The 25,223-nt window shown below is 36.0% G+C and overlaps 1 protein-coding gene across 2 annotated transcripts in view; it reads right to left on the reverse strand.

Annotated features, from left to right (window-relative positions):
* The window catches only part of ME1 (malic enzyme 1), a 274,752-nt gene that overhangs the window by 26,120 nt on the left and 223,409 nt on the right, over positions 1-25,223 (reverse strand). For both annotated transcript variants that reach the window (XM_002746772.6, XM_078369643.1), the window contains 3 exons: positions 20,055-20,164; positions 8,231-8,328; positions 6,423-6,536 (listed from right to left, as the gene is read on the reverse strand). In XM_002746772.6, coding sequence (XP_002746818.2) covers positions 6,423-6,536; positions 8,231-8,328; positions 20,055-20,164 — 322 coding nt within the window. The remainder of the gene's footprint in view (positions 1-6,422; positions 6,537-8,230; positions 8,329-20,054; positions 20,165-25,223) is intronic.

A 25,223-nucleotide genomic window follows, 5' to 3' on the forward strand; every position in this document is an offset into this window, starting at 1 on the left:
AGCACCAGTCATGTGAGGAAAAATAGCCTAAGCTTCCAAAACAAATTCAGTTCCAGGATGAGGTCCTGGTATCTCTGTGTATTTTTTAAAGAGCTTCCCAGGTGAACAGAAATGATTAGCCAGTTTTGAGAATCAGGGTACTAAATGATCTATCATATCCCTACCATATGTATTTTTTAAAAGTTATGTGACATGTTTTCAAAAAAGTATATATACAATAATGAGTCTAATGAAGACAAACTATAGAATAAGATAAATTGGAAATCACAGCTTTTTTTGGCTGATAACCTGAGATATAATGAAAAATATTTAAATTGCCTAGAATGGGAAACAAATAATAAAAAAGACAGTTGAATAATGTATGTAAAGATATATGCTTAATCATAAACATCTTTATTAATCACAGTATAGCCACTGGCAGCTCCTAGACACTGAAGCCAGAACTTAGCCAGAAGACATTTCATCTAGTAAGAAGCCTAAATTACCCACAGCACCACCTTCAAAGGCTTGATTCCTGGTATGACTTACAAATGCTAAAAGAATGCTTAAAAAAGGCCAGGAATCACAAAATGGTAATATTAGCAATACCAAAAGTCTTACTTGACAAAACAGAAGAATCAAAAGACACACATACAAAAGATCTCCCACGTATGTTCTCTACCATTTTCAAAATTGACTTGATGATCTAGTTTAGATTAAAGCAACTACTGGAATGTGATAACCCTTTCTAAATCCAGTAATACTGAGGCAACTACCTGTACCTTTGGACTTCTATTTTCTAGACTAATGGCTTATGTTTCTTTATTTTTTCAAAATCTGATTTGGAATACATATTCTTATGCCAGTAACTTCAGTTGGTATGGAGATGAGTAGATGTATTTTCTCTTCATTCTTCCTTTTCAGAATCACTTGCTGAAATTTTTTTGCCTTCTTTTCGCAAAGTGCATGTGGACACCTCTTACCTCAGAAATCCCAAATTCTATACTGCTTCTTTTCTCTCTCTCTCTCTTTTTAAAGAGTCTCTAATTATGTCAATAATATGGATAGCTGAAACTTTATTTATATTATTATTATTACTTTAATCTCCCCTCTTCCTTTATATTATGATGATTCTTACTATATGGTTGAAGATATAACCAGATTGAATTACTACCTTTTTCAAAAGCACATAAGTTTTTAGTGAGGGTAGCGGGGAGAATGTGGCAAAGGTTGCCAAGATTTTGGGCTATCATTCCACAGCCCAGGAGAGGTATAAGTAAATTAGTCCTAGATTACCAGCAATATATATTTATTCCTTCCTACAAACAGGGACTTGAAAACTCTTCCACAACTGCCTACATTGAATCCATGCCCAGTTGGACTACCTATCCTCATTTTACTGGCCTGTTTTTGCTGTCATGTCATTAGTTTATCAGAGATGAACCTGGCCCTGCTATGGCTCTGTAGTGGGGGACTTCTCAGCACATAGTAGCATTTCACTGCAATTGTTGCAAATCAGGTATATGCACTCGCGAAAGAGTCCAGAGTTGTGAGAGTCCAGAGCTGTGTTTCATCATCTCATGCAGATTAAACAAAGATAAATTATGTGACAAAAGTATAGTAAGGGGGCCTCCATCAATATTTAAATCTGTACATTAAAAATCAATGTTCATAATCTTCTAAGACTCATGCATATAATCTTTGGCCTCTGTTCTTTTTAACACCTACATGCGTTGATCATACTTTATATGAAATGAAAAATGGAGAAAATAATCAAGCCAGATACTTTTCACCAGCTTGCATGGTCTCTTGGGGGTTAGACTTTTTTTTAGTTAAACCACAGCATATGAAATGTATTAACCATCATTCAGGGTGAAGGCAGCCCCCATCAAGAATTCTGATAAAATAGCAGAGAAACTATAGTTTCAATAGCAGAGAAACTATAGTGTCTGTAGTTTCAAGCCCTTGACCTAGAGATTATACTCTCAGGAATGAAATAACTGTATTGTCAAAACTACCTTTATAACATACAACATACCTTTATTCACTATCTCTTTCTACTAGAGCTAAACATTTAACTATAAATCAGAAAAATACAGTACAGTAAAATTATTTAAAACAAAAAGAAATAAAAATAAAAACAAAATTCAGACCAGTCTATGGCCTCATTCTGGGTTAGATAAACTCTATCCTTCATAACACCTGTTAATATCCTACTTTTTATTTTGATGTTCTGTCTTAGCATTAATTTGGTTTATTAGTAATATCCAAAATATAATATTTATTTAAGAAAAAGATTAAATCTTAAACTTACTATGTGTGGAACTCATCCTGTTACTTCCCTTAAATTAGTCTGTTCTTTATTCCTTTTTTACATTAATGGCTGCACTTATCTTTCTGGCTTCTTATCCTCCCTGAAAATGCTCCAAATCATCACTGCAAAATGCAAATACTATGTTGGCAACATTCCCTTTTCATCCTCTCTTCACTGTCTTTATTCTCACTCGAATTTTTATTTCGAAAGCTTTTTTAAAAACTAAGTATTAGTTTTACATTAAAAGGTATTATTATTTGAAAATTAATATGTCAATTATTTCCCATCATAAAACATTAAAGTATATTTAGTACTTTATACTAAAGTATAAAGATATTTGGGTATGATCTGTGACCAAGTAATTGACTTCAATTAACCTTACTGATACTGATGAATTATTTATAATATTGGTATTTTTAGCATAAATGCACATATGGATATGGGGAAAATGATGGAAACTACTATGGCTATGATGTTGAAAGTTAAAAGAGAAAATGTGCTGTAATAATAGTTACCTAGTGTGATGATGATATAACTTCAAAGATGAGCTGATTTCACAGTTTATGTTTTAGTTTTTGGCGTGGTGTTTTTAAAAAGTAGAGTTTCACCAAGAAAATCCTTTATTTAAAACTTTATGTTATTTTTACATTTATAAACAGTTATATTACAAGTTAATAAAATTATTACTGGTTCTCAGAAAATGTAAAAGTACTAAGGATGAAGGATAAAAAACAAAAGAATCATGTAAATTTGAAAACAGGATTACACTAATTTACTGGTTATTCTAAGACTTAGTTCTGCAACAAAAGTCAGTATAAGGATTTTGACTGTTTAAAAAGCATGAAAGAAAAAGTGATTGAAACTTAATATGTATCTTTTATATTAAGTAGTGTACAAGCTATTAAATATATAACAACCTTTTAAAATGTAACTTTATCTTGGCAAGCAGAACATATGAACTTCTTTATTTTGGCAAGTAGAATATATGAAGTAAGAGTAACTGACTAAGTCTAGTCAACGACTTCACAGTTATTCCAAGTATTATAATCCATGGACTTTGGAGTCTCAGCTCAGTAAATTACGTTACAATTGTTTGAGATGCTAAAATCTATATATTTTTATAAAGATTTCAAGTAAAAATGTCATAAGAGACCACAAAATAAAACCACAGTCATAGACCTCCCCTTTTTGGACTCTTGAATATTTTATATCCCTAAGGACAACAATTTGTATACCTTTCTCTACAGCTCCTACTATTCCTACTATTTACATGCTGATGACCTCCAGATCCCTATCTCCAACTCAGACCCTATCCTCTGTACCAGTCCCATGACTCCAGCTGTCAATGGGGTATCTCTGTCTGAGGTCTCCACAGGCACCTTAAACTTACTATGTGTGAAATTGATCCTGTTACTTCCCTGTCTGTTCTTTATTCCTTTTCCACATTAACAGCTGCATTACTTACTAGACCCCCAAGGAGTCCACCTAGACTCCTTCCTCCACTATACCTACTCCTCTTTCCATATTTCATCAGTGATTAAGTATGCCACTTCTATTTCCTAAATATCTACTTAATTAAGCTTCTTTCAATCACCTCCATGGTCATGCCCCAATTAATTTTTATCTGGATTATTGAAACAGCTTTGTAACTAGTTCTTTTTCTCAGCTTCCCGTCATTGCAATTCATCCTCCACAATGCCATCAGAGTAAAGGAGAGGCAAACCCTCCTACACAGGTTTCTTCAATTGTTCATCTTTGGGGTTCAGAAAGTCCTCCATCTCTTGCCATCTGCTTCCTTTCTAATCTAATCTGTAAATGTCCCTTATACCAAAATATTTTATTTTGTACATGCTTATTCTTCTGCCTGTAAAGCCACTTATTAATTCATTTATTAACAAAATATTTGTTGTCAGGAATGTACTATGCATTGTATAGAACTTTGAAGATATAAAGAGACAAAAGACATCATTTTTACCTTTGATCAAGATATCTCAGTGCACTTGCCATCATGCCTCCTTTGTTTTAGTTTTGTATATAGGAAATTTAAGATATCTATGGAGACCCTAGATAAACTCCTAACTGTCCTTTCCAACTTAGCTTAATAGACACCTTGTCTTGAAATCTTCCTCAGTATTCCCATCTTTTTCCTTAGTGCAGTTGGGAGCTTCATCTCCTGTGCACCCTGATGCCCATGAACATATTTTTATAACACTTTCATATAGTTCTAGTTCTGTAACTCATGGCTTGAGTTCTTCTCACAAGGCTATGAGCTTCCTGATATCAAGCTTCATTGAATCCCCAGAGTCTGGAACAACACCTGATCCACAGACGATTTTATTCAGTAAATGTTCTTACTTCACGCCCACAACTTGTCACATAATGGCAGTGTACAAATTTTTATAGTTATGCTGATTCTTCAAAGCAATAGCAAATTTTAAGCCAAGAAATCCATACCAAAAGTCTGTCTTTATATATACTTATTTGCTACAAAATGTTGTACCTATATTTTTCTTCATTTAAAGGAAAATATGTCTATGTATATTGATTTTTAAAAACATTTTTCTAGCTTTAAAGGAACAAATTACTAACACTTCAAAATATTACATAAAAAGACATTAGAAATAATGTTTCCAGGTAATATCTATTTGATGTATTTCCTTCTATGACTTTTATATACAACTGTATTTTAAATAAAACATTATATATACTATGGTATTTGTTTTTTTTTAATCTAACATTATGTTATGAATCCTTTACCACATCATTTATTGCTCTTTGAAAACAATTATAAGCCTACACAGTATACTAATGTGGCTATTCCACAATTCATTTTACAATCATTCTTTATTTAGATTAAGTGTAACATACCAGTATTATAATTAATGTGTTATAAACCATATCATTATTGTAAATAATGCTGTATCCTCATACATCCTCATACATAAAACACTGTATACATCTCTACCTCCATGGGATGAATTCTTTGAATGGTAACTATTGGCTCAAAGGTATAAACTTTTAAGGGCCCATAAAACAGCTTTCCAGAAAGTCTGTCTGTACACATTCACATTTATTTCTATACTACATTCCAGAAGACACTGCTTATCATTAGTTATTCCTAATCATTCATCTTCACACAGGAAAGGGATTTATATGTACTTTTTTATAGCAGTTTAAAGAATGATTGATATGCACAGGTGGCATAAGTATTAATAATGCCTTATAACTATATAGCAATATGGCCACAAACCTCATCTTATTTAGTTCTGACATTAATACTATGAAGTAGGTACTATTATCTCTACTAAACATGGGGAAACTCAAGCTCTGATAAGATAACATTTGAACAAGCTATGTATCAAAGTTTTCTCTCAGGAATTCCCAATCAAACCCTTAAGAATTTGGTTGAGAGAAAGTAGCAGGTAAAGAGTAGCTGTTTCATTTCTTTCCTCATTTCTTTCTAGCCAACATACAATTTGATGACCAACTCTCAATAAAAAGTGATATATCTAGATGTTTCATCTGTATCAATATAAAATTGCTAAATTTAAAACTAAATTGGCCAAGTGTAGTGGTTCATGCCTATAAATCCTAGCACTTTGGGAGGCTGAGGCAGGAGGATAACTTGAGCTTAGGAGTTCAAAACCAGCTTGGGAAACAGTGAGAGCTTGTCTTTACAATTTTTTTTTTTTTAATTAGCTGGATATGGTAGCATTCGCCTGTGGTCCCAACTACTCAGGAGGCTGAGGCAGGGTAGGGATCACTTGAGCCCATGAGGTCTAGGCTACAGTGACTGGTAGCATCACTGCACTCCAGCCTGAGTGACAGAGCTAGACCTTATCTCAAGCAAGCAAGGAAGCAAGCAAACAAATTGAACTAATTCAAATGGACTGTCAATTCAAAGGGATGTAAGAAGCCAACTCACATTGCAGCTGGAATCTATCCAGAGCCATAGTTTTCTGTTTTATTCAGAAGAATATCAGTATTACTGTATGACATGATCATTCGTATTTAATGACTACTCTTTTAACACAGTCTAAAGGAGGTGGTAGAAACAGAGTAGTTTTTGAGATTGACATCCAGAATAGAAAGTTGGTTTTTAGTCTGGTTATAAATGAGAAATTCTTACCTTAACTATTAATCCTTTTGAATCAACCAACCATATCTTTTTGATGGCTTTCTCTTTTGGTAAACCTTCTTTTTCCATTGCCATCACAATCAGGTGTGCAATCCCTAGGGCAGCCTGGGTAATGAAAAGAAAAATTTTTAAAGTTGTTCCACATGATATCTTATCAAGGGTTACATTTCAACCCAGTTTGTCTTTGTTAGTGGGAACAAAATATTTTTGTCACATTTAAGTTAAGCCAAGTAACAATTATTTACCCTTTTTACTACAACAGAACCACTATTATGTGGCTTGCTATTTGGCCACAGAAAAACTGGTGATATTCTTGATTGTCAGTGTATTTAATCCTGTTAATACAACCAAGATTTGCTCCAAGAAAAAATACTGAATTTAAAATAATGAACTGGTCAACCTTGCTCATTGAACTGTACTGTTTATTGTTAGGTTCAAGCTCCTCTAATTGAATTTGAAGAATGAAGCCTGGTCATTTGGATGGGAACTTGACCAATTAGGCAACAGAATGAAACTAACAAAAAAAAAAAAATCTGTGTTCCCAAGCATCTACTTACTCTTCTAATTTGGATATCAAAAGTGCTGTGAAATTTATTCAAAGATTAAAGGAATCATGGAATTGGTATTTGGTACATTTTATAATAATCTGTGAAATTTCCAATATCTTTTCAGGGGCAAACAAGTGCTGGTTTTGAATCATCCAACCATGAATTCTTCTGCTTAGTTGAGTATCAAGAACTGGTCTGTGCCATTCATCAAACTCTTTGAAAATTCAAAGAGGTTTACTAAAGTTAAATACAGCATGTAATAATCCACAAAATAAAGAACTCAAATGTTAATGAGCTGTCATTTAGCCTTGATTATTATTTCAATGTAAAAGTGAATTTGTAATTTACATTCTGAATACTTTCACATATTTGTATCTTGGCATTTGCGTTCTAACTTCATGTATTTTGTTTTATCTAAAGACAAGCAAAATGAAAACCAACACAACATACACAGATATCTACCAGTGTAATGTATTGTTTTGTTCATAATCATATTCAATTTGAAAATTTAAAATTTCTTGAAATATATATATATATATACCCACAAAATATTTCTCTAATACTTACATTCTATAATTCTAAAGAGATTTTGGCAGTTTTCTCTTAAGAAACTCAAACTCCACTAACATTTTAATTTATATTTTGGGGGTGAATTATTATTACAGGAGTCTGGTTTTCTTCTTTTAGATTATTAAATTAAGCAAATAACAAAAAGCATAATTTGGTCTTGCAGTCTCTTTCCAACAATTTAAAATATTTTGGGATTTTTGCATGTGAACAGTAATAATGTACTATGAATTCCTAATTAGAAATATTTTTTCTTAAAAATACATATATAGTTACATACTCAACTGAATTGTGAGTCAAATTTTCAAAACTTGTGTTTGTAACACTAGAGTATACTAACAGCCAGCATCACATAAACTAGCTTAAATACTTAAAGGCTTGCATATATACACTGACACTGGAAACTTTCCCTGTGTGGCACCTTAGATAAGCATAACAAATACCTATGGCAACATTTGATAATATTGCAAATTTAAAACTCTGAAAAATATTTCAAGACCTCTGTACTAAATTAGCCTATGAATGATTAACATGTCTCAGTACTTAATTTGGGAATCTTCCATAAAGCCTACAGTCATAATATACTAAAAATTTGAAAGAATACCTCAAATCTTGAGTTAATGAGCAATTAACACTAATTATATGTTAGTTTAGGAGAACATAAGTATTATACAAGGCAAATACCTCTCCAGCTCCTTGGAATAGTATTGTTTGATCAGACAGTTTGTTCTTGGTTATTCGAAGAGCTGCAAGGAGACCTGCTACTGCAACAGACGCTGTTCCTGAAACAAGTAATAAATATCCTTGAGTAATCCTCAGACAGATTCTGCCAACTTCCAGGCTTTTATTCACATCTTGAAATCATCATAACACAGGTTCACTGGTACAGAAGAGAAACCTGTGGTTGTCTGATCCATACTTGCATATGAGGTAAAGTTCTCAGGCTACTAACATCAATATTTTAAGACAGCAGCTTACCACTATTCTTGAAAACTTCCCTAAAAGAAGATTCTGTGACTTCTCTTAGTGACATAATCAATGAAAGCATGGGATCTGGAATCTTTAGAGTCCAGCTCAAAAACTCACTGCCTAGCTGAAAGAAGTTAGAGAAATTATTGTGTACATCAAATAGATAGTTTCCTCATATGTAAAGTAGTTTTGCTTTATGATATAAAATAGTAATAAGTGCTATTAGATTCTTCCATCTAATTACTCTTGGGGTTTTGAAATCTATTAATGATCCCCTTCACACAAAGAAGGCACAAAGTGAATTCTTGCTGATGATGGTATTGGTGCTCACAGACATTTTTGATACATTTGGAATTTAATGTTAATAGCAACTAAAATATAATTTTATTGCTTTATTTTTGAGTCTGTCGCCAGGCTGGAGTGCAGTGGTATGATCTTGGCTCATTGCAACCTCTGCCTCCCGGGTTCAAACTATTCTCCTGCTTCAGTCTCCTGAGTAGCTGGGACACGCCACCATGTCCAGTTAACTTCTGCATTTTTAGTAGAGATGGGGTTTCACCATGTTGGCCAGGATGGTCTCCATCTCTTGACTTTGTGATCTGCCCGCCTCGGCCTCCCAAAGTACTGGGATTATAGGTGTTAGCCACCACACCAGGCCCTATTGCATTATAATAGACTTTTTACCTATGACAATTACTGGTGGATCCCAAAGGTGCTAGACAAAACTAATGCAAAATTTCTTTAAGATGCAATTTGTATTTTCCTCATCATTTCTCATAGGCATAAACTCTTTACCATTTCTAATATTACTTCAACATATAAGCTTTCACAGATCACAGAGAAGTTCTCTTGCTTTAAACATAATTATAGCTCAACTTCCTTATGGCGTATGCCTGAAATAAAGCAGCAGCTTCTAGCAGCACTTTCCAGCTGTATCTACACTTTACTCCTCTAAGGTAACATTATACCTGTAATAATTCCTACATCACTCAGCTGGGTAGTAAAGCCTAGCTGACCATTCAATACCCTCATTTAATGTTACGGTTAAAACAAAGATTAGACTAGGTTTGATGAATGACACAACAATGAAGCATTATGCAGGTCAAGTATCAAAGATACTCAACATTTACTATCAGCAAATTTGTTCTATTCAATCTTTTAGTTAGTTTCATTCTTTTATAATTAGGTAGTCATAAATAAGAACATAATAAATAACAATTGTTGAAGGCCTGTTTGTTCCATATGTGTCTTTTATTTAGGATGAAAATGTGGGCTACAAAAATAAAATGTGTGCAATTTAGAGTCCCTATTTCAATAACTATGAACTGTGCTAAGTTATATATTATGAAAAGGCCACTCTTCTATACATTATTTAAGGTGAAAGTCCATGCAAAAAATATGGCTAGTGTATTTAGAGAATATATCATGACATGATCAGAATGATATTTTCCTCATGTAAGATATATTCACTAGAGTTCTTAAACAGATGAAAGAGAATTTAAATTAGAAAGAGAGGTATAGATATCCACGTACTAAATAAGAAGTTACTCAGAAATAGTAAATATCCTATTTAGTACCTTATTTTCATATGGTTATGCTAGATAACTCAAAACTCAAAATATGTTAAGGTCAAACATTATATTTAAAGATATATTTCATAATATTTCCTGAGAATATAATGAAAACACTAATCTTCCATTTATAGAATTAATTAATAAAATCAGAAAGATATTTTTAGCACTATCAAAAATTTAAACTTGAACATGATTCTTGTACATGGCCTGGTACTACCTTGATTTAAATTTCATTGCAGAGAAGGGAATACATGTAGAAAACTGATTTCATAAAACTGTAAATTTTTACAATAAATTATTCCATAATAACTTTTTCTTTAAGATTTAAAAGTAAGCTGCTTGTAAATGAGATAGAAAGCATGCTTAAATTTATCTTCATACTATCAGATTTTTTGGTTTTTTTTTTTTTGAGCCAGAGTCTCACTGGGTCACCCAGGCTGGAATGCAGTGGCGCGAACTTGGTCACTGCAGCCTCTGCTGCCCAGGTTCAAGCGATTCTTCTTTTTCAGCCTCCTGAGTAGCTGGGATTACAGGTGACTGCCACCATGCCTGGCAAACTTTCGCATATTACTAGAGACAGTGTTTTGCTATGTTGGACAGGCTGGTCTCAAACCCCTAACAGGTTATCTGCCTGCTTCAGCCTCCCAAACTGCTGGGATTACAGCCGTGAGCCGCTGAGCCTCACCTGTACTATCAGTTTTAAAGAGGACTTATCATTATTAACAAGATACCAAATAGATCAAATATTTCTTAACATTTTAGAAACTTATGACTTTAACATAAACATAGCAACATATGGTTGTTAAATAAAAGTCTCACCTTTCATCAAAGAATAGCCTCTACTAATGTAATAATTTATTAAATCTGATTAAAATTACCATATATATTTAGTAAGGGAGATCAATATGTAATCAAATAATTATAATCCTATTAAAATAGTTCTTGTATTTTACCCAATCTATTTAATAGCACATAAATATAAATATGTGCTATTAAATAGATTGGGTAAAAATACAAGAACTATTTATGTGCTATTAAATAGATTGGGTAAAATACAAGAATTCTAAGTACCAGGGGGAGAGGTGAATTTATCTAGGCAAAGGTAAAGGCATTTAGAGTGCCTTCTACCTGAACACAGTGTTGAAAAATTAATGTGAGAGTTCCAGGACCTCAGACAGGAGGACATGCTGAGCAGGAAAAACATATGCGAAGACATGGAAGCAGGGATGACTCCCTATTAAAAATGGAAGATTGAACACATGATTAGTATTCCTTTCCCCAACAAACTCTACTAAAACAATATAAAGCCGTTTTTTTGAAAAGAAAAGAAAAGAATTTTAAAGGCCAAGAGAAAAGGGTAGCAATAACATTTTAGAAGCTGACAGGCTTCTAAATGAGCAAATGGCAACTAACTTAGCAGACCTGAGAAAGCTGAATTGCTGGCCAGCAGTGGGGAATAAATGACCAGACCAATATAGCAAAATTTTCAAAAACCCAGGTATAGGAAGCACCAAGTGCCTCTGGTAGTGGGGATAAAGGAAAGGCTGAAAACAGGAAGCTGGTCAAAAATCTATTAAGAAGGCTGGGGTACAGAGGTTCATGCCTGTAACCTCAGGACTTTGGGAGGCCAAGGCAGCAGGATTGCTTGAACTCAGGACTTTGAGACCTGCCTGGGCAACACAGAGAGACCCATCTCTACCCCTCAAAAAACATTAAAAAAATTAGCTGGGTATAGTAGTGCACATCTTTTTCCTAGCTACTTGTGAGGCTGAGGCAGGAGGATCACTTGAACCCAGGAGTTTGAGGCTGAAGTGAGCTATAACTGCACTGCTGCACTCCAGCCTGGGCAATGAAAGAGATACTGTCTCAAAATGTAAATATATGTGTGTGCGTGTGTGTGTGTGTGTGTGTGTGTGTATATATATATATATATATATATATATATACATATACACATATCAGTTAAAACCCAGCTCTGCTTCCCTCTCCTAGAAGATAGCTAACTTCCCCACACTGTGGAAGTTTCAAAGAAAATTTGAGGCTCATTTTCTGGAAGGGGTCACTGGAGTATAAGACACCAGGTGGCTGTGTGCTGTGTGCTGGTATACACCTGTAATACCAGCACTTTGGGAGGTTGAGGCGGGTGGATCACCACATCAGGAGTTCAAGATCAGTCTGGCCAAGACAGTGAAACCCTGTCTCTACTAAAAATACAAAATAAATTAGCCAGTGGTGGCGGGCATCTATAATCCCAGCCACTCCAGAGGCTGAGGCAGAGAATTGTTTGAACCTGGGAGGCGGAGGTTACAGTGAGCCGAGACCTCACCACTGCACTCCAGCCAGGGCAACAGAGTGAGACTTGGTCTCAAAACAAACAAACAAACAACAAAAACAAGAGCCCAGGCATAACTGGGGGCAAGGGGGCCATACTGGAAACAAGATTAGTTGAAAGTTTCCATATTCAATACAGAGACCCTCCAAACTTCTACTTAAAGAACACTGGCAGAAAGGCAGTATCCAGGGAGATACTGGAAAAATCTTTTCTGTGGAATCTCAGCAGTGTAAGAGAAAAAATGCAAAAAGACTGACAAGGAAGATCGCCTAAGGAAGTGGCCCAACCAAGTCACCTTACAGTAAAGACTCAGAACACAAGCTCCATCTGTATATCCAGCCTTCCAAAACATAAAAGGAGAGAGGACATGAAACACATGTGAAACTCTGAATAGAGCAGTTTTGTTGATGCAAACACAACTTATCAGAATGCAAAGTGATATGAAGCTAGAGAAGTTTTAGGGTCAGATCATGTAGGACCTTCTACTATATAGTGATATTACCTATAGGTATATATGACTATCTGTAATTATAATATGGGTAGTAGATGGTGTTGAAAGATTTTAAATTCAAGAGTCGTGGTGGGTGGTAGGCTTGAGAGGTTTGAGGCTGTGGGTATGTAAACAAATTAGAAGGTTCAATTTTGAGCTTTTGCACAAAGCTTATGCTTTCTGTCATGAGTTATTCTGGGCCAAAGATAAAGATGTATATTATTATATTACATTTATATTATTATATTACATTTATATCATTATATTACATATAATCAGGGCCACAGATAGATTTTAAAACATGTAGTTGTATTGAGGTCATATGGATTGATAACATTATTCAGAGTGAGTGGCAAAAGGAGAGAACCTAAATGAACATGAACATTTAAGGAGGAGAGGGCAAGAAATGTGATATGGGGAAGATGACAGAAAAAAATGGTCAAAGAGATAAGAGAAAGTAGAAGAGCATATGGTTACCTGAAAAAAGAGAAGTAATAGTGATAGAGAACAAAGGTCAATCAAGAAAGAAAATGAAAAATTGTTATTGGATCTTGCAATCACACCACCTGTGACATATCAGAGAGCTGTTTTAGTGGCATGCATGCTAGGGCTCAAGATGTACAGCAGTGTTCTGAGGAAGAAATAAAAGGCAAAGAACAGGGAGAGCAGGTGTGGAAAACTCCATGGAGAAGCTTAGATGAGAAAAATAAGAATGGGGTGAGGATGGAGATGGGGTAGGAGGGAAACAAGATTGAGGCAAATATCTTATTTTTATGTTTTTAAGAGAGGAAGAACATGGGCTGCTGGAGGGAAGAAAGTAGAATTGAGGCAGTAATTTTAAGAATCAAAGCAATTTAAATATGGTCATTGACTAAGGAGAAGGCAATAGAGAGAAAGAGGTTGAAGTTACAGCAAAAGAAGCTATCTTTCAACCATGATCATGTTTCCCAAAGTGGTGGGGTGTCATTATTAATAAGGCAAAGTAATACTTTAAAATTCTTCTATGTTACATTCTTTTGTAATAAAAATATTTAACAAAATATTCTTATATTCTAATTCATGTGCTGATTTTTGGATAAGTATTTGACAAACACATTCCAATATAATAAAATAATCTAAAATATTTTCTTGCATATTAATATAAAGAAAACCTATACTTTTAGGATCTACACATAAATATAAGATCTACACATAAAAAAGTTTCAGAATATTATACTGTAAGCATTAAATGAGTATTAACTCAGAAAATTCTATGAGTAAGAAGTATAGTTACAATGCTGTTATCTTTCTTTGCATAACTTGTCTCGTCTGCTATGATCAGTTATGTCCAATATTTTGTCAAATAAGTGGTGACATAATGAAGAATGTCATTGATATGAGATGATGGCAAATTCCAGATTACAACATAAAAAACAATACCACTTTGGGAAGAATACTAATGGAAGTTAAAAGATTTGATACTAAGTTATCTTGCTAATCAAAGAATATATTTTAGGTATTTTTGATATGGCTCAATAATTGTGCCATGTTTGATCTTTTTGCAGTTGAAATAGTTATTCATAGATACATGCTCATTGTGGTAAATGCATCAAACAGTTAAAATCCAGATAAACAAAGACAAAAAAGTCACCTGTAATCCCACTGTCTAGCTACAAGCATTTTCAACATTCTTATGTATAGTCTTAACAAATTTTAGTCTCATAGTGACACGTGTATATTCAAAAATTTTAATTTACAAAAAATACCTAATTAAATACTTACTATTTTAACATGCTTTCATCTCTTAAAAATAACTTGTGACTACCTTACCATGTCTATATTTAAAAATATTATTTTGTACAGTTATAATATTCCCTACTATGGGTATGTGGTAATTTATTCAACCAAACCTCTATTTTTAGATATTTAGGGGGTTCTGATTTTTTGCTATTAAAGATAGCACTGCAATACATTGTATATTTGTTTTGCACATCATTATTTCTTCAGGATAAACTTGTATAAAAGAATTGTATCAGGTAAAAGATCTGAATGTCTTTAAGGTTTTTGACACAATCTGCCCCCTGAAAGAGTACCAACTTATACTTCTATCATCAATGTATGCAAGCTGTCATTTTCTAAAAGCATCATTAACAGTTGGGATTATAATGAAAATCTTTGCCAGCTTGATAGAGAAAAATCAGTTTCTCACTTGCTGTTTAATAAATTTTTAAAAACTTTATAGTAAGGCTAAACTTCCAAAATACGTTTACTGGCCATGGTATCCTTTTGTGAAGATCTGTTTAACCATGTCTGATTTTGATCTTTTCAATCAAAGCACTCAGTATAAAATTAGACTATATTTACAAAAATGTAGCCCAATACAGTAAATGTATTTTAAAAAAATTGTAACAAGTCAAACTAGTTTATTATGGCTAAAATTTCCATGTGCAATATTTAGAGTATCATGTTACAGGAAAGCAATTCCAGAGAGGCTATTATGAGAAGAAAAATTTCTTTATGTAGTTTATTTTAAATGACTAGAGGTTAAAACTGTAATTTTTTTCAGTCTGAATTTGCTGAATTCTGATTGTCTTCAGATTATATAATTACACATCCAATTTCTTAATAGATTCAATTTGTTGCATTTTTCCAGTTTAAAATAATTTATAGGAACACATTCATGTCTAAAATACATTTTGAACCAAAATCTCTATTATTTAAGGTTATTTTAGATAACTAACTTAGTAGACTTCTAAGTATATATAATTTTAATCAAATACTTTTCATAAATCATATCTTTAAATAGCACATCTGTTAAAAAGAAAAAGAAAAGAGTCCACCCAAGGGTCCAGTGTAAACACACTTATTTACATGGTAAGGCTGTAATGGTTAGATAATTATTTTTGTTGGCACTAGAATGCAATTTTTGTGCCCACAAAGAGGAAAGTATTACATCTGCGGACATAATGGTAAGAACACAAGGTTAAAAAGGTAAAAAAGAACCGTATGGAGAAAATGTGTCATAAGGACACAATTTTGCATGACGTGCACAAAATGGTTTGGACATTTCTAGTCAGAACCCCAATAACTTACCAAAGGTTTTCTCTAGTCAGAGATTAGACATATTTTTCTCAAACCTATCTTTTTGTTTCCTAAGGCAGTAATACTTTCTGCCTTATGAAATACTTTCTGAACACAAATTCCTATATGGAAATAAAAAGACTATATATGTACATATTATATTTTAGGACAAATTAGTCATGGTGAAAAACTAGTAATTTAATGCCTCCACTGTGGTGCCCTGCTCAGGGGGAATATTCTGCTGTGGATCCTCAGGGCTCCTTCATGCACTGCTCTGGACCTAGGCTTGGCTCTTGCTTCTGATTTCTTGTGCTCCAGACTTTCATTCTGATGTACCCAGAGCCTGATCTGTAAATTCCTGGCCTTGATGGATAGAAATCCTGACCCTAATTGTTTGTTTTGTTTGATAATTTGAATTTAGAATTCTTTTTCTTAAACTGAACTCTGTTTCCCATTAACTCTACATGATGATTCAAAATTATTTAATACTGGTCTTTAACCAGTAGGGACATTTTATGGACATTTATGGACTTTGTATGGACATTTACATGAGACCCACAAAATCAAAATATATATAATATTAAAGGAATTCTATAGGTTTGTTCAACAGTTTACTGGTGGCTGTTTTAGAGAACACTGCAAAATGAATTGATAAGTGACTTCAAAACACTGGTCTACAAAACATGTGTTTGTAGCAACAAAGGCACTCTATAATTATTATACATGGTATCTTCAAGTTAGTGTGCAATACCGATATGGTTTGGCTCTGGGTCCCCACCAAAATCTCACCTCAAATTGTAATCCCCACGTGTTGAGGGAAGGACCTGTAGTCCCCATGTGTCAAGGGAGGAAGGTGATTGGATCATGGGGGCAGTTCCCCCAAGCTGTTCTTGTAATAGAGAGTGAGTTCTCATGAGACCTAATGGTTTTATAAGTGTTTGGAAGTTCCTCCTTCTCGTCTCTCTCCCATTGCCTTGTGAAGAAGGCACTTGCTTCCCCTTTGCCTTCTGCCATGATTGTAAGTTTCCTGAGGCCTTCCAAGCTATGAGAAACTGAGTCAATTAAACCTCTTTCCTTTATATAAGTTACCCAGTCTCAGGAAAGTTCTCTGTAGCAGTGTGAAAATGGACAAATACAAATAACATTAAAATTAGGCTGTCTTTCTATAGCTCATAATTCTTAACACCTGGAAATTTTGAGGTTTTTTTTTATTTTTGACATCTCCAAATATTCATTTTTCATGAATACTCAATGAGAAATTTAATATGAAAAAGAATAAAATGAAGCTTAAATAACTTAAGCATCTTTGTCATGAAAATTGGCACTACAGGAACAATGTAATTAATATCACAAAGAATTTGGGGAAAAGGAAGATTTGACCAATTACTTTCATGTATGGTCTACAACCTCCTATCTTCCCAGGTCTCTTATTCAATTATCCTTCTCTACCCATTCTTCAACCCCATTGAAATGTCTAGGCCTTTTCCCCTATCTAACAATCTTTTTATCTTCACTTACTTCCCTATCCAGCTTGGTGTCATGGTCATCACTTTAACCTTAGCTCTTTTTCCGTTGTCCTTTTTTTGCACAAATACAATAAAATTTCTAATGTAGATAAATCCAGTTCTTCATTATAGCCTTGCCTATTCCTGAACTGTTAAAACTCAAGCTACTCAGACAGGCATCATGAAATATTTACAGTATTAATTTCACTGAATCTGCAATGTCCACTAACTGAATCCTTATATGTTTCATAGTCAGTGGCTCTCTTGCCCTCTACAATAGTTCTTTCAGATCTGTTTTTTATTTTCCTCAAATTTCCAATCCTGTTATTTCAAAGAAAAATTACAGGCTATTAGATATATTTTTTTGTCTTCCACAAACTTCTGATCTATTGTTTCCAAGAAAAAATAGAAACTGTTGTGTAACTTTCTGCCATAGGAAAGTTTCTTCCCTTAATAGGAAGAAACCTGGCTCATTTCAGGACCTGAGAAAGGATGTGCAGCTAGAATAAGAAAAACAGGGGTCAGACCATGCATTTTGGGCCACATTCAGATTTTCATCTTTATCCTAAGTACAATGATAATCCATTAAATTATTTTGAGGAAGAAATAATATGATCAGATTTCTATAACCAAAACAAAACTATCTGTTCACCACAAAAGTCTCAGCACTTAGTAAGATCTAATCCCAGCACTTTGGGAGGCCGAGGCGGGTGCATCATGAGGCCAAGAGATCGAGACTATCCTGGTCAACATGGTGAAACCTCGTCTCTACTAAAAGTACAAAAAATTAGCTGGGCATGGTGGTGCGTGCCTGTAATCCCAGCTACTCAGGAGGCTGAGGCAAGAGAATTGCCTGAACCCAGGAGGTGGAGGTTGCGGTGAGCCGAGATCATGCCATTGCACTCCAGCCTGGGTAACAAGAGTGAAACTTCATCTCAAAAAAAAAAAAAAAAATCTATATCTGACAAACTGTAGAGATACTATGCAGAAAACATATAAGAAGGGGAAGCAAGAGTAAATGTGGATAGATTTCTCAGATGATAGTAATTTACAGTAGGGTGATGAGGAGAAATCTATTGAAAATGCAGATTTTTATGATAAGAAATGGGAAAGATTTAGTGACAGACTATATTTGGTGGGAAAGCTGAAGAGGGAGCTATCAGAATTCACTGAAAAGAACACTGGAAGAAGGTCAGGTATGGTGGGGAAATAAGAGTTTGATTTGGGAGTAGGTTAAGTATGAGATAACTTTGAGATATCCAACAGGAGTTTTGTTGTTGTTATTGTTGTTGCTGCTGCTGTTGTTGTTGTTGAAGACAGGGCCTTGCTCTGTCACACAGGCTGGAGTGCAGTGGCATGAGCATGGCTTACTGAAGCTTCAAGCTCCTGGGCTCAAGAGATCCAATCCTTCCCACCTCAGCCTCCTGAGTAGCTGGGACTACTGGTACACACCACCATGCTGGGCTAATTTTTGCACTTTTTTGTAAAGACAGTTTTGCCATGTTGCCCAGGATGGTCTTGAACTCCTAGGCTCAAGCGATCTGCCTGCCTTGACCTCCCAAAGTGCTGGGATTACAGGTGCCTTAGAGGAGATTTTAAATAAAGAGCTGGGTATATAGACCTGGAACACAAAGTCTGGACTGGTGATATAAATCTGCTAACTGAATCTGTGGACTTGGAGTCCTAACAACATAAAGGAGAACAAAAAGAAAATGACCTGGCATTGAGTGGGTCATTTAAAAATAAAGTGTTTTGTCATTTAATAGCTAGACAGTAAAGGATGAACTTTCAGAAGAAAAAGAAAAGGCCAACAGCCGAAGAGGTAAGAAGAAATCAGCAGAATGCTGTGACATGGAAGCCAACAGCACAGAGTATTTCAACAAACAAGGTGAGTCAACAATGTGGAATGCTGCTGAAAAACAAGTAACATAAACACTGGAAAACATTTATTAAAATTAGTGAAATGGAAGCATTTTAAATCTTATTTCAAGTCACAAAAATTCTTTATGGTCTTTCTCCTCAGGACATCTACCTGTGCTTTCCCCCTACCTTCCAATAATGAAACAGGATCCCTAACATTCTCATAGTGAGACATGTGTATAGGGGGTGGGCTCTGAAAGGATCTGTAGAGGATTAAAAAAGTAGAGCTTAAAGAGGAACAAATTCAGCAGCTCAGACAAAGGCAGGTAGCCAAGCATCTACAATCAAAGACAAATAGTAGAATGCAGCACACGGTACAAAGGCGGCTCCTACTGGGGTAAAGCACAAATTGGCTGACTGAGATGAGGCTGAAGAGAGAAGTACATACACTTTTATTTTTAAACAATGAATAATATGGTCTCATACATTTCATTCTTTGTTTAGGCATAATCACCAGGGATTTTGTCAGATTTCTTGGAGCTCATTTTCTAGCTAATGGATAATATGGTATATTCTAGAGTCAGAGAGTACTTTCCTCAAATATTATGCAACTAGATGAGAAACAATATGTGACATCAACAAGCATAATTCCTGGAATTTAAAGGTACTCAGTATAATTGATTTAATTGGAATCCATAAGCAGTGGAAATTGCATTACCTTGAATATCATCATTGAATGTGCAATAGTGGTTTCGATACTTGTTCAGGAGACGAAATGCATTCATGTTGGCAAAATCTTCAAACTGAATAAGGCAATTCATGCCATACCTATGGGACAAAAACATTCATATTAAAAGAGCTAATAAAATACTATTTGAAAAGAAACAAAAAAAAAATAAACTTTTAAAATTAGCCCATAGAAATAGGAAAACATTATTTTCTTTTAAAGGTTTTATCTTGGAGGACTCAAGATGGCACTGTGAGAACAACCCAGGATTGTAGCTCTCGTTGAATCCGTGGAGAGGTGAGTCGGAGCTGCATTTCCAGACTGATCTTTGTTGCCCACAGAATGAGGAAATTCCCAAGTATAAAGGAGACGCGGGACGCCAGGCAGTAAGTCTGCCTGGCGAAGCCGGCAGCCAGGGTGGCGGCGGCCGGCCCTACCCAGCACTCCCCACAGGGCGCGCTTGTCCGGGTGCCATGTTGAACCAGCAACCTGAGACTTGAGAGGGCTGGACTTGAGACTGAATGAGACTTGGACAGTGGGCCAGCCCAGGGGATTGCAGGGACAGAGCGTTTGAGATAGCCCAGTGGGACGAACAAAATGGCGATTTCAAACGATCCCGAGCAGACGGTCCGAGATGCTCTGTGGGGGAGGGGCGTCCACCATTACTGAGGTCCCACCCCAACTGAGATACACGACCACTGCTGACGCAGCCTGCCATTGCCGAGGCAACCCACTACAACAGAGAGACTCCGCCGCAGGGAGTGGCGGAGACCACAGCAGAACAGCAGAGCCTGCAGCAATAGGGCGAACCTCACAACAGCAGGGCGGAGCCTCGGCAGGCAAACAGTGGCTAGTCCGCCTCCTAGCTGGGCAGGACACCTCAACGGACATCGAAATATAAAGCCCGAACCCCCCAACACAGAGCATTTGAAAAAAAAAGGGTTTTAATGAGCTCTGTTGCAGCAGAATCAAACATAGCGGCCTAACAGCCCTGAATGAACAACAGAGCTCACAGCTCAGCAATTGAGCTCCTATAAAGTACAGACTGTCTCCTCAAGCAGCTCCCTGACCCCTGTATATCCAAAAGACTGACATTTGGCAGGCATCATCCTGGGACAAAGATAGCAGAAAAAGAAACTGGTAGCATCCCTCGCTGTGCCACAACTGCTAGACATGCACCCCAGACAAGCAGGGCCTGGAGTGGACCTCAGCAGTCGTACAGCGAAGGAGCTAGACTGGTAGAAGGAAAACCAAATAACAGAAATACTTCATCATCAACAATCTGGGTGTTCACTCAGAGACCCAATCGAAAAGTCAGCAACAACGCAGACGACAAGCAGATAAATCCACAAAGATGGGAAGAAACCAGCGAAAAAAGGAGGAAAACACCCGAAACCAGAACACCTCGCCTCCTAGAAAGGACCAAAACTCCTCACCAGCAAGGGAACAAAGCTGGACGGAGAATGACTGTGACAAAGTGACGAAATTAGACTTCAGAAGGTGGATAATGAGAAACTTTTGTGAGCTAAAAGAACATGTACTAAATCAATGCAAAGAAACTAAGGAACTTGAAAAAAGATATGAGGAAATGATAACAAGAATGGATACCTTAGAGAGGAATATGAATGAATTAAAGGAGCTGAAAAACACAATACGAGAACTTCGCGAAGCATGCACAAGTTTCAATAGCCGAATTGACCAAGCAGAAGAAAGAATATCTGAAGTCGAAGACCAACTCAATGAAATAAAACGAGAAACCAAGATTAGAGAAAAAAGTGCAAAAAGGATTGAACAAAGTCTCCAAGAAATGTGGGACTATGTGAAAAGACCTAACCTACGTTTGATAGGTGTACCAGAAGGGGACAAAGAGAATGAATCCAAGCTGGAAAATACTCTTCAGGACATCATCCAGGAAAATTTCCCCCACCTAGCAAGACAGGCCAACACTCAATTGCAGGAAATACAGAGAACACCACAAAGATATCCCACAAGAAGAGCAACCCCAAGGCACATAATCGTCAGATTCAACAGGGTTGAAATAAAGGAGAGATTAAAAAGGGCAGCCAGAGAGAAAGGTCGGGTCACCCACAAAGGGAAGCCCATCAGACTCACAGCAGATCTCTCGGCAGAAACTCTACAAGCAAGAAGAGAGTGGGGGCTAATATTTAACATTCTTAAAGGAAACAACTTTCCACCCAGAATTTCATATCCAGCCAAACTGAGCTTCAGAAGTGAAGGAAAAATAAAATCCTTTGCGAACAAGCAAGTACTCAGAGATTTTGTCACCACCAGGCCTGCTTTACAAGAGCTCCTAAAAGAGGCACTACACATAGAAAGGAACAACCAGTACCAGCCATTCCAAAATCACACTAAATGCTAAAGAACATCAACATAATGAAGAATCTACAACAACTAACAGGCAAAACAGCCACTTAGCATCAAAATGGCAGTATCAAATTCACACATAACAATACTAACCCTAAATATAAATGGACTAAATGCACCAATCAAAAGACACAGACTGGCAAATTGGATAAAAACCCAAAACCCTTCAGTGTGCTGTATCCAGGAAACCCATCTCACATGCAAGGATACACAAAGGCTCAAAATAAAGGGACGGAGGAAGATTTACCAAGCAAATGGAGAGCAAAAGAAATCAGGAGTTGCAATTCTCATCTCTGATAAAATAGACTTTAAAGCAACAAAGATCAAAAGAGACAAAGAAGGGCATTACATAATGGTAAAAGAATCGATACAACAAGAAGAGCTAACGATCCTGAACATATATGGACCCAATGCAGGAGCACCCAGATACATAAGGCAAGTTCTTAACGACTTACAAAGAGACTTAGACTCCCACACAATAATAGTGGGAGACTTTAACACTCCACTGTCAATATTAGACAGATCAACCAGACAGAAAATCAACAAGGATATCCAGGGCTTAAACTCAGACCTGGAGCAAGCAAACCTGATAGACATTTACAGAACTCTCCACCCCAAATCCACAGAATACACATTCTTCTCAGCACCACACCACACCTACTCTAAAATTGACCACATAATTGGAAGTAAAGCACTGCTCAACAAATGCAAAACAACTGAAAACATAACAAACAGCCTCTCAGACCATAGTGCAATCAAGTTAGAACTCAGAATACAGAAACCAACCCAGAACGGCACAGCTTCATGGAAACTGAACAACTGGCTCTTGAATGTTGACTGGGTAAATAATGAAATGAAGTCAGAAATAAAGAAGTTCTTCGAAACCAATGAGAACGAAGACACAACAAGCCAGAACCTCTGGGACACATTTAAAGCAGTCTCTAGAGGAAAGTATATAGCAATAAGTGCCCATATGAGGAGAATGGAGAGATCCAAAATTGACACCCTATCGTCAAAATTGAAAGAGCTAGAGGAGCAAGATCAAAAAAACTCAAAACCCAGCAGAAGACAAGAAATAACTAAGATCAGAGCTGAACGGAAGGATATTGAGACACGAAAAACCCTTCAAAAAATCAATAAATCCAAGAGCTGGTTTTTTGAAAAGATCAACAAAATAGACCACTAGCCAGACTGATTAAAAAGAAAAGAGAGAACAACCAAATAGATGCAATAAAAAGTGATAAAGGGGAAATCACCACAGATTCCACAGAAATTCAAACCATCATCAGAGAATATTACAAACAACTCTATGCACATAAACTAGTAAACCTGGAAGAAATGGATAAATTTCTGGACTCCTGTGCCCTCCCAAGCCTAAACCAGGAGGAAGCTGAAACTATGAATAGACCAATAACAACGTCAGAAGTCGAGGCAGCAATTAAGAGCCTACCACTAAAAAAAAGTCCAGGTCCAGACGGGTTCACAGCCGAATTCTACCAGACACACAAAGAGGAGCTGGTACCATTCCTTCTAAAACGATTTCAAACAATCCAAAAAGAGGGAATCCTTCCCAAATCATTTTACGAGAGCAGCATCATTCTGATACCAAAACCCGGCAGAGACCCAACAAGAAAAGAAAACTTCAGGCCAATATCCATGATGAACATAGATGCAAAAATCTTCAATAAAATATTGGCAAGCTGATTGCAACAGCAAATCCAAAAACTTATTCATCATGATCAAGTAGGATTCATCCCAGGGATGCAAGGCTGGTTCAACATACGCAAGTCTATCAACGTAATTCACCACATAAACAGAACCAAAAACAAAAACCACATGATGATCTCAATTGACGCAGAGAAGGCATTTGACAAAATTCAACAGCCCTTTATGCTAAAAACCCTCAATAAACTCGGTATCGATGGAACATATCTCAACATATTTATGACAAACCAACAGCTAATATCATACTGAATGGGCAAAAACTGGAAGCATTCCCTTTGAAATCTGGCACTAGACAAGGATGCCCTCTCTCACCACTCCTATTCAATATAGTACTGGAAGTCCTATACAGAGCAATCAGGCAAGAAAAAGAAATAAAGGGTATTCAAATTGGAAAGGTGGAAGCCAAACTGTCTCTATTTGCAGACAACATGATAGCATACCTAGAAGACCCCATCGCCTCAGCCCAAAAACTCCTGAAACTGATAAACAACTTCAGCAAAGTCTCAGGATATAAAATCAATGTGCAAAAATCACAAGCATTCCTCTACACCAATAACAGACTTAAAGAAAGCCAAATCAAGAACGAACTGCCATTCACAATTGCTACAAAAAGAATAAAATACCTTGGAATACAACTCACAAGGAACGTAAGGGACCTCTTCAAGGAGAACTACAAACCACTGCTCAACGAAATCAGAGAGGACACAAACAGATGGAGAAACATTCCATGTTCATGGTTAGGAAGAATTAATATCGTGAAAATGGCTATACTGCCCTAAGTAATTTACAGAATCAACACTATCCCCATCAAGCTACCACTGACTTTCTTCACAGAACTGGAAAAAACCACCTTAAACTTCATATGGAACCAAAAGAGAGCCCACATAGCCAAGTCAATTCTAAGCAAAAAGAACACAATGGGAGGCATCACACTACCGGATTTCAAACTATACTACAAGGCTATGGTAATCAAAACAGCATGGTACTGGTACCAAAACAGAGATATAGACCAATGGAACAAAACAGAGGCACCGGAGGCAACACAACATA

Source organism: Callithrix jacchus, chromosome 4 (assembly GCF_049354715.1).
Source record: "Callithrix jacchus isolate 240 chromosome 4, calJac240_pri, whole genome shotgun sequence".
In the NCBI taxonomy this organism is placed as follows: Eukaryota; Metazoa; Chordata; class Mammalia; order Primates; family Cebidae; genus Callithrix; species Callithrix jacchus.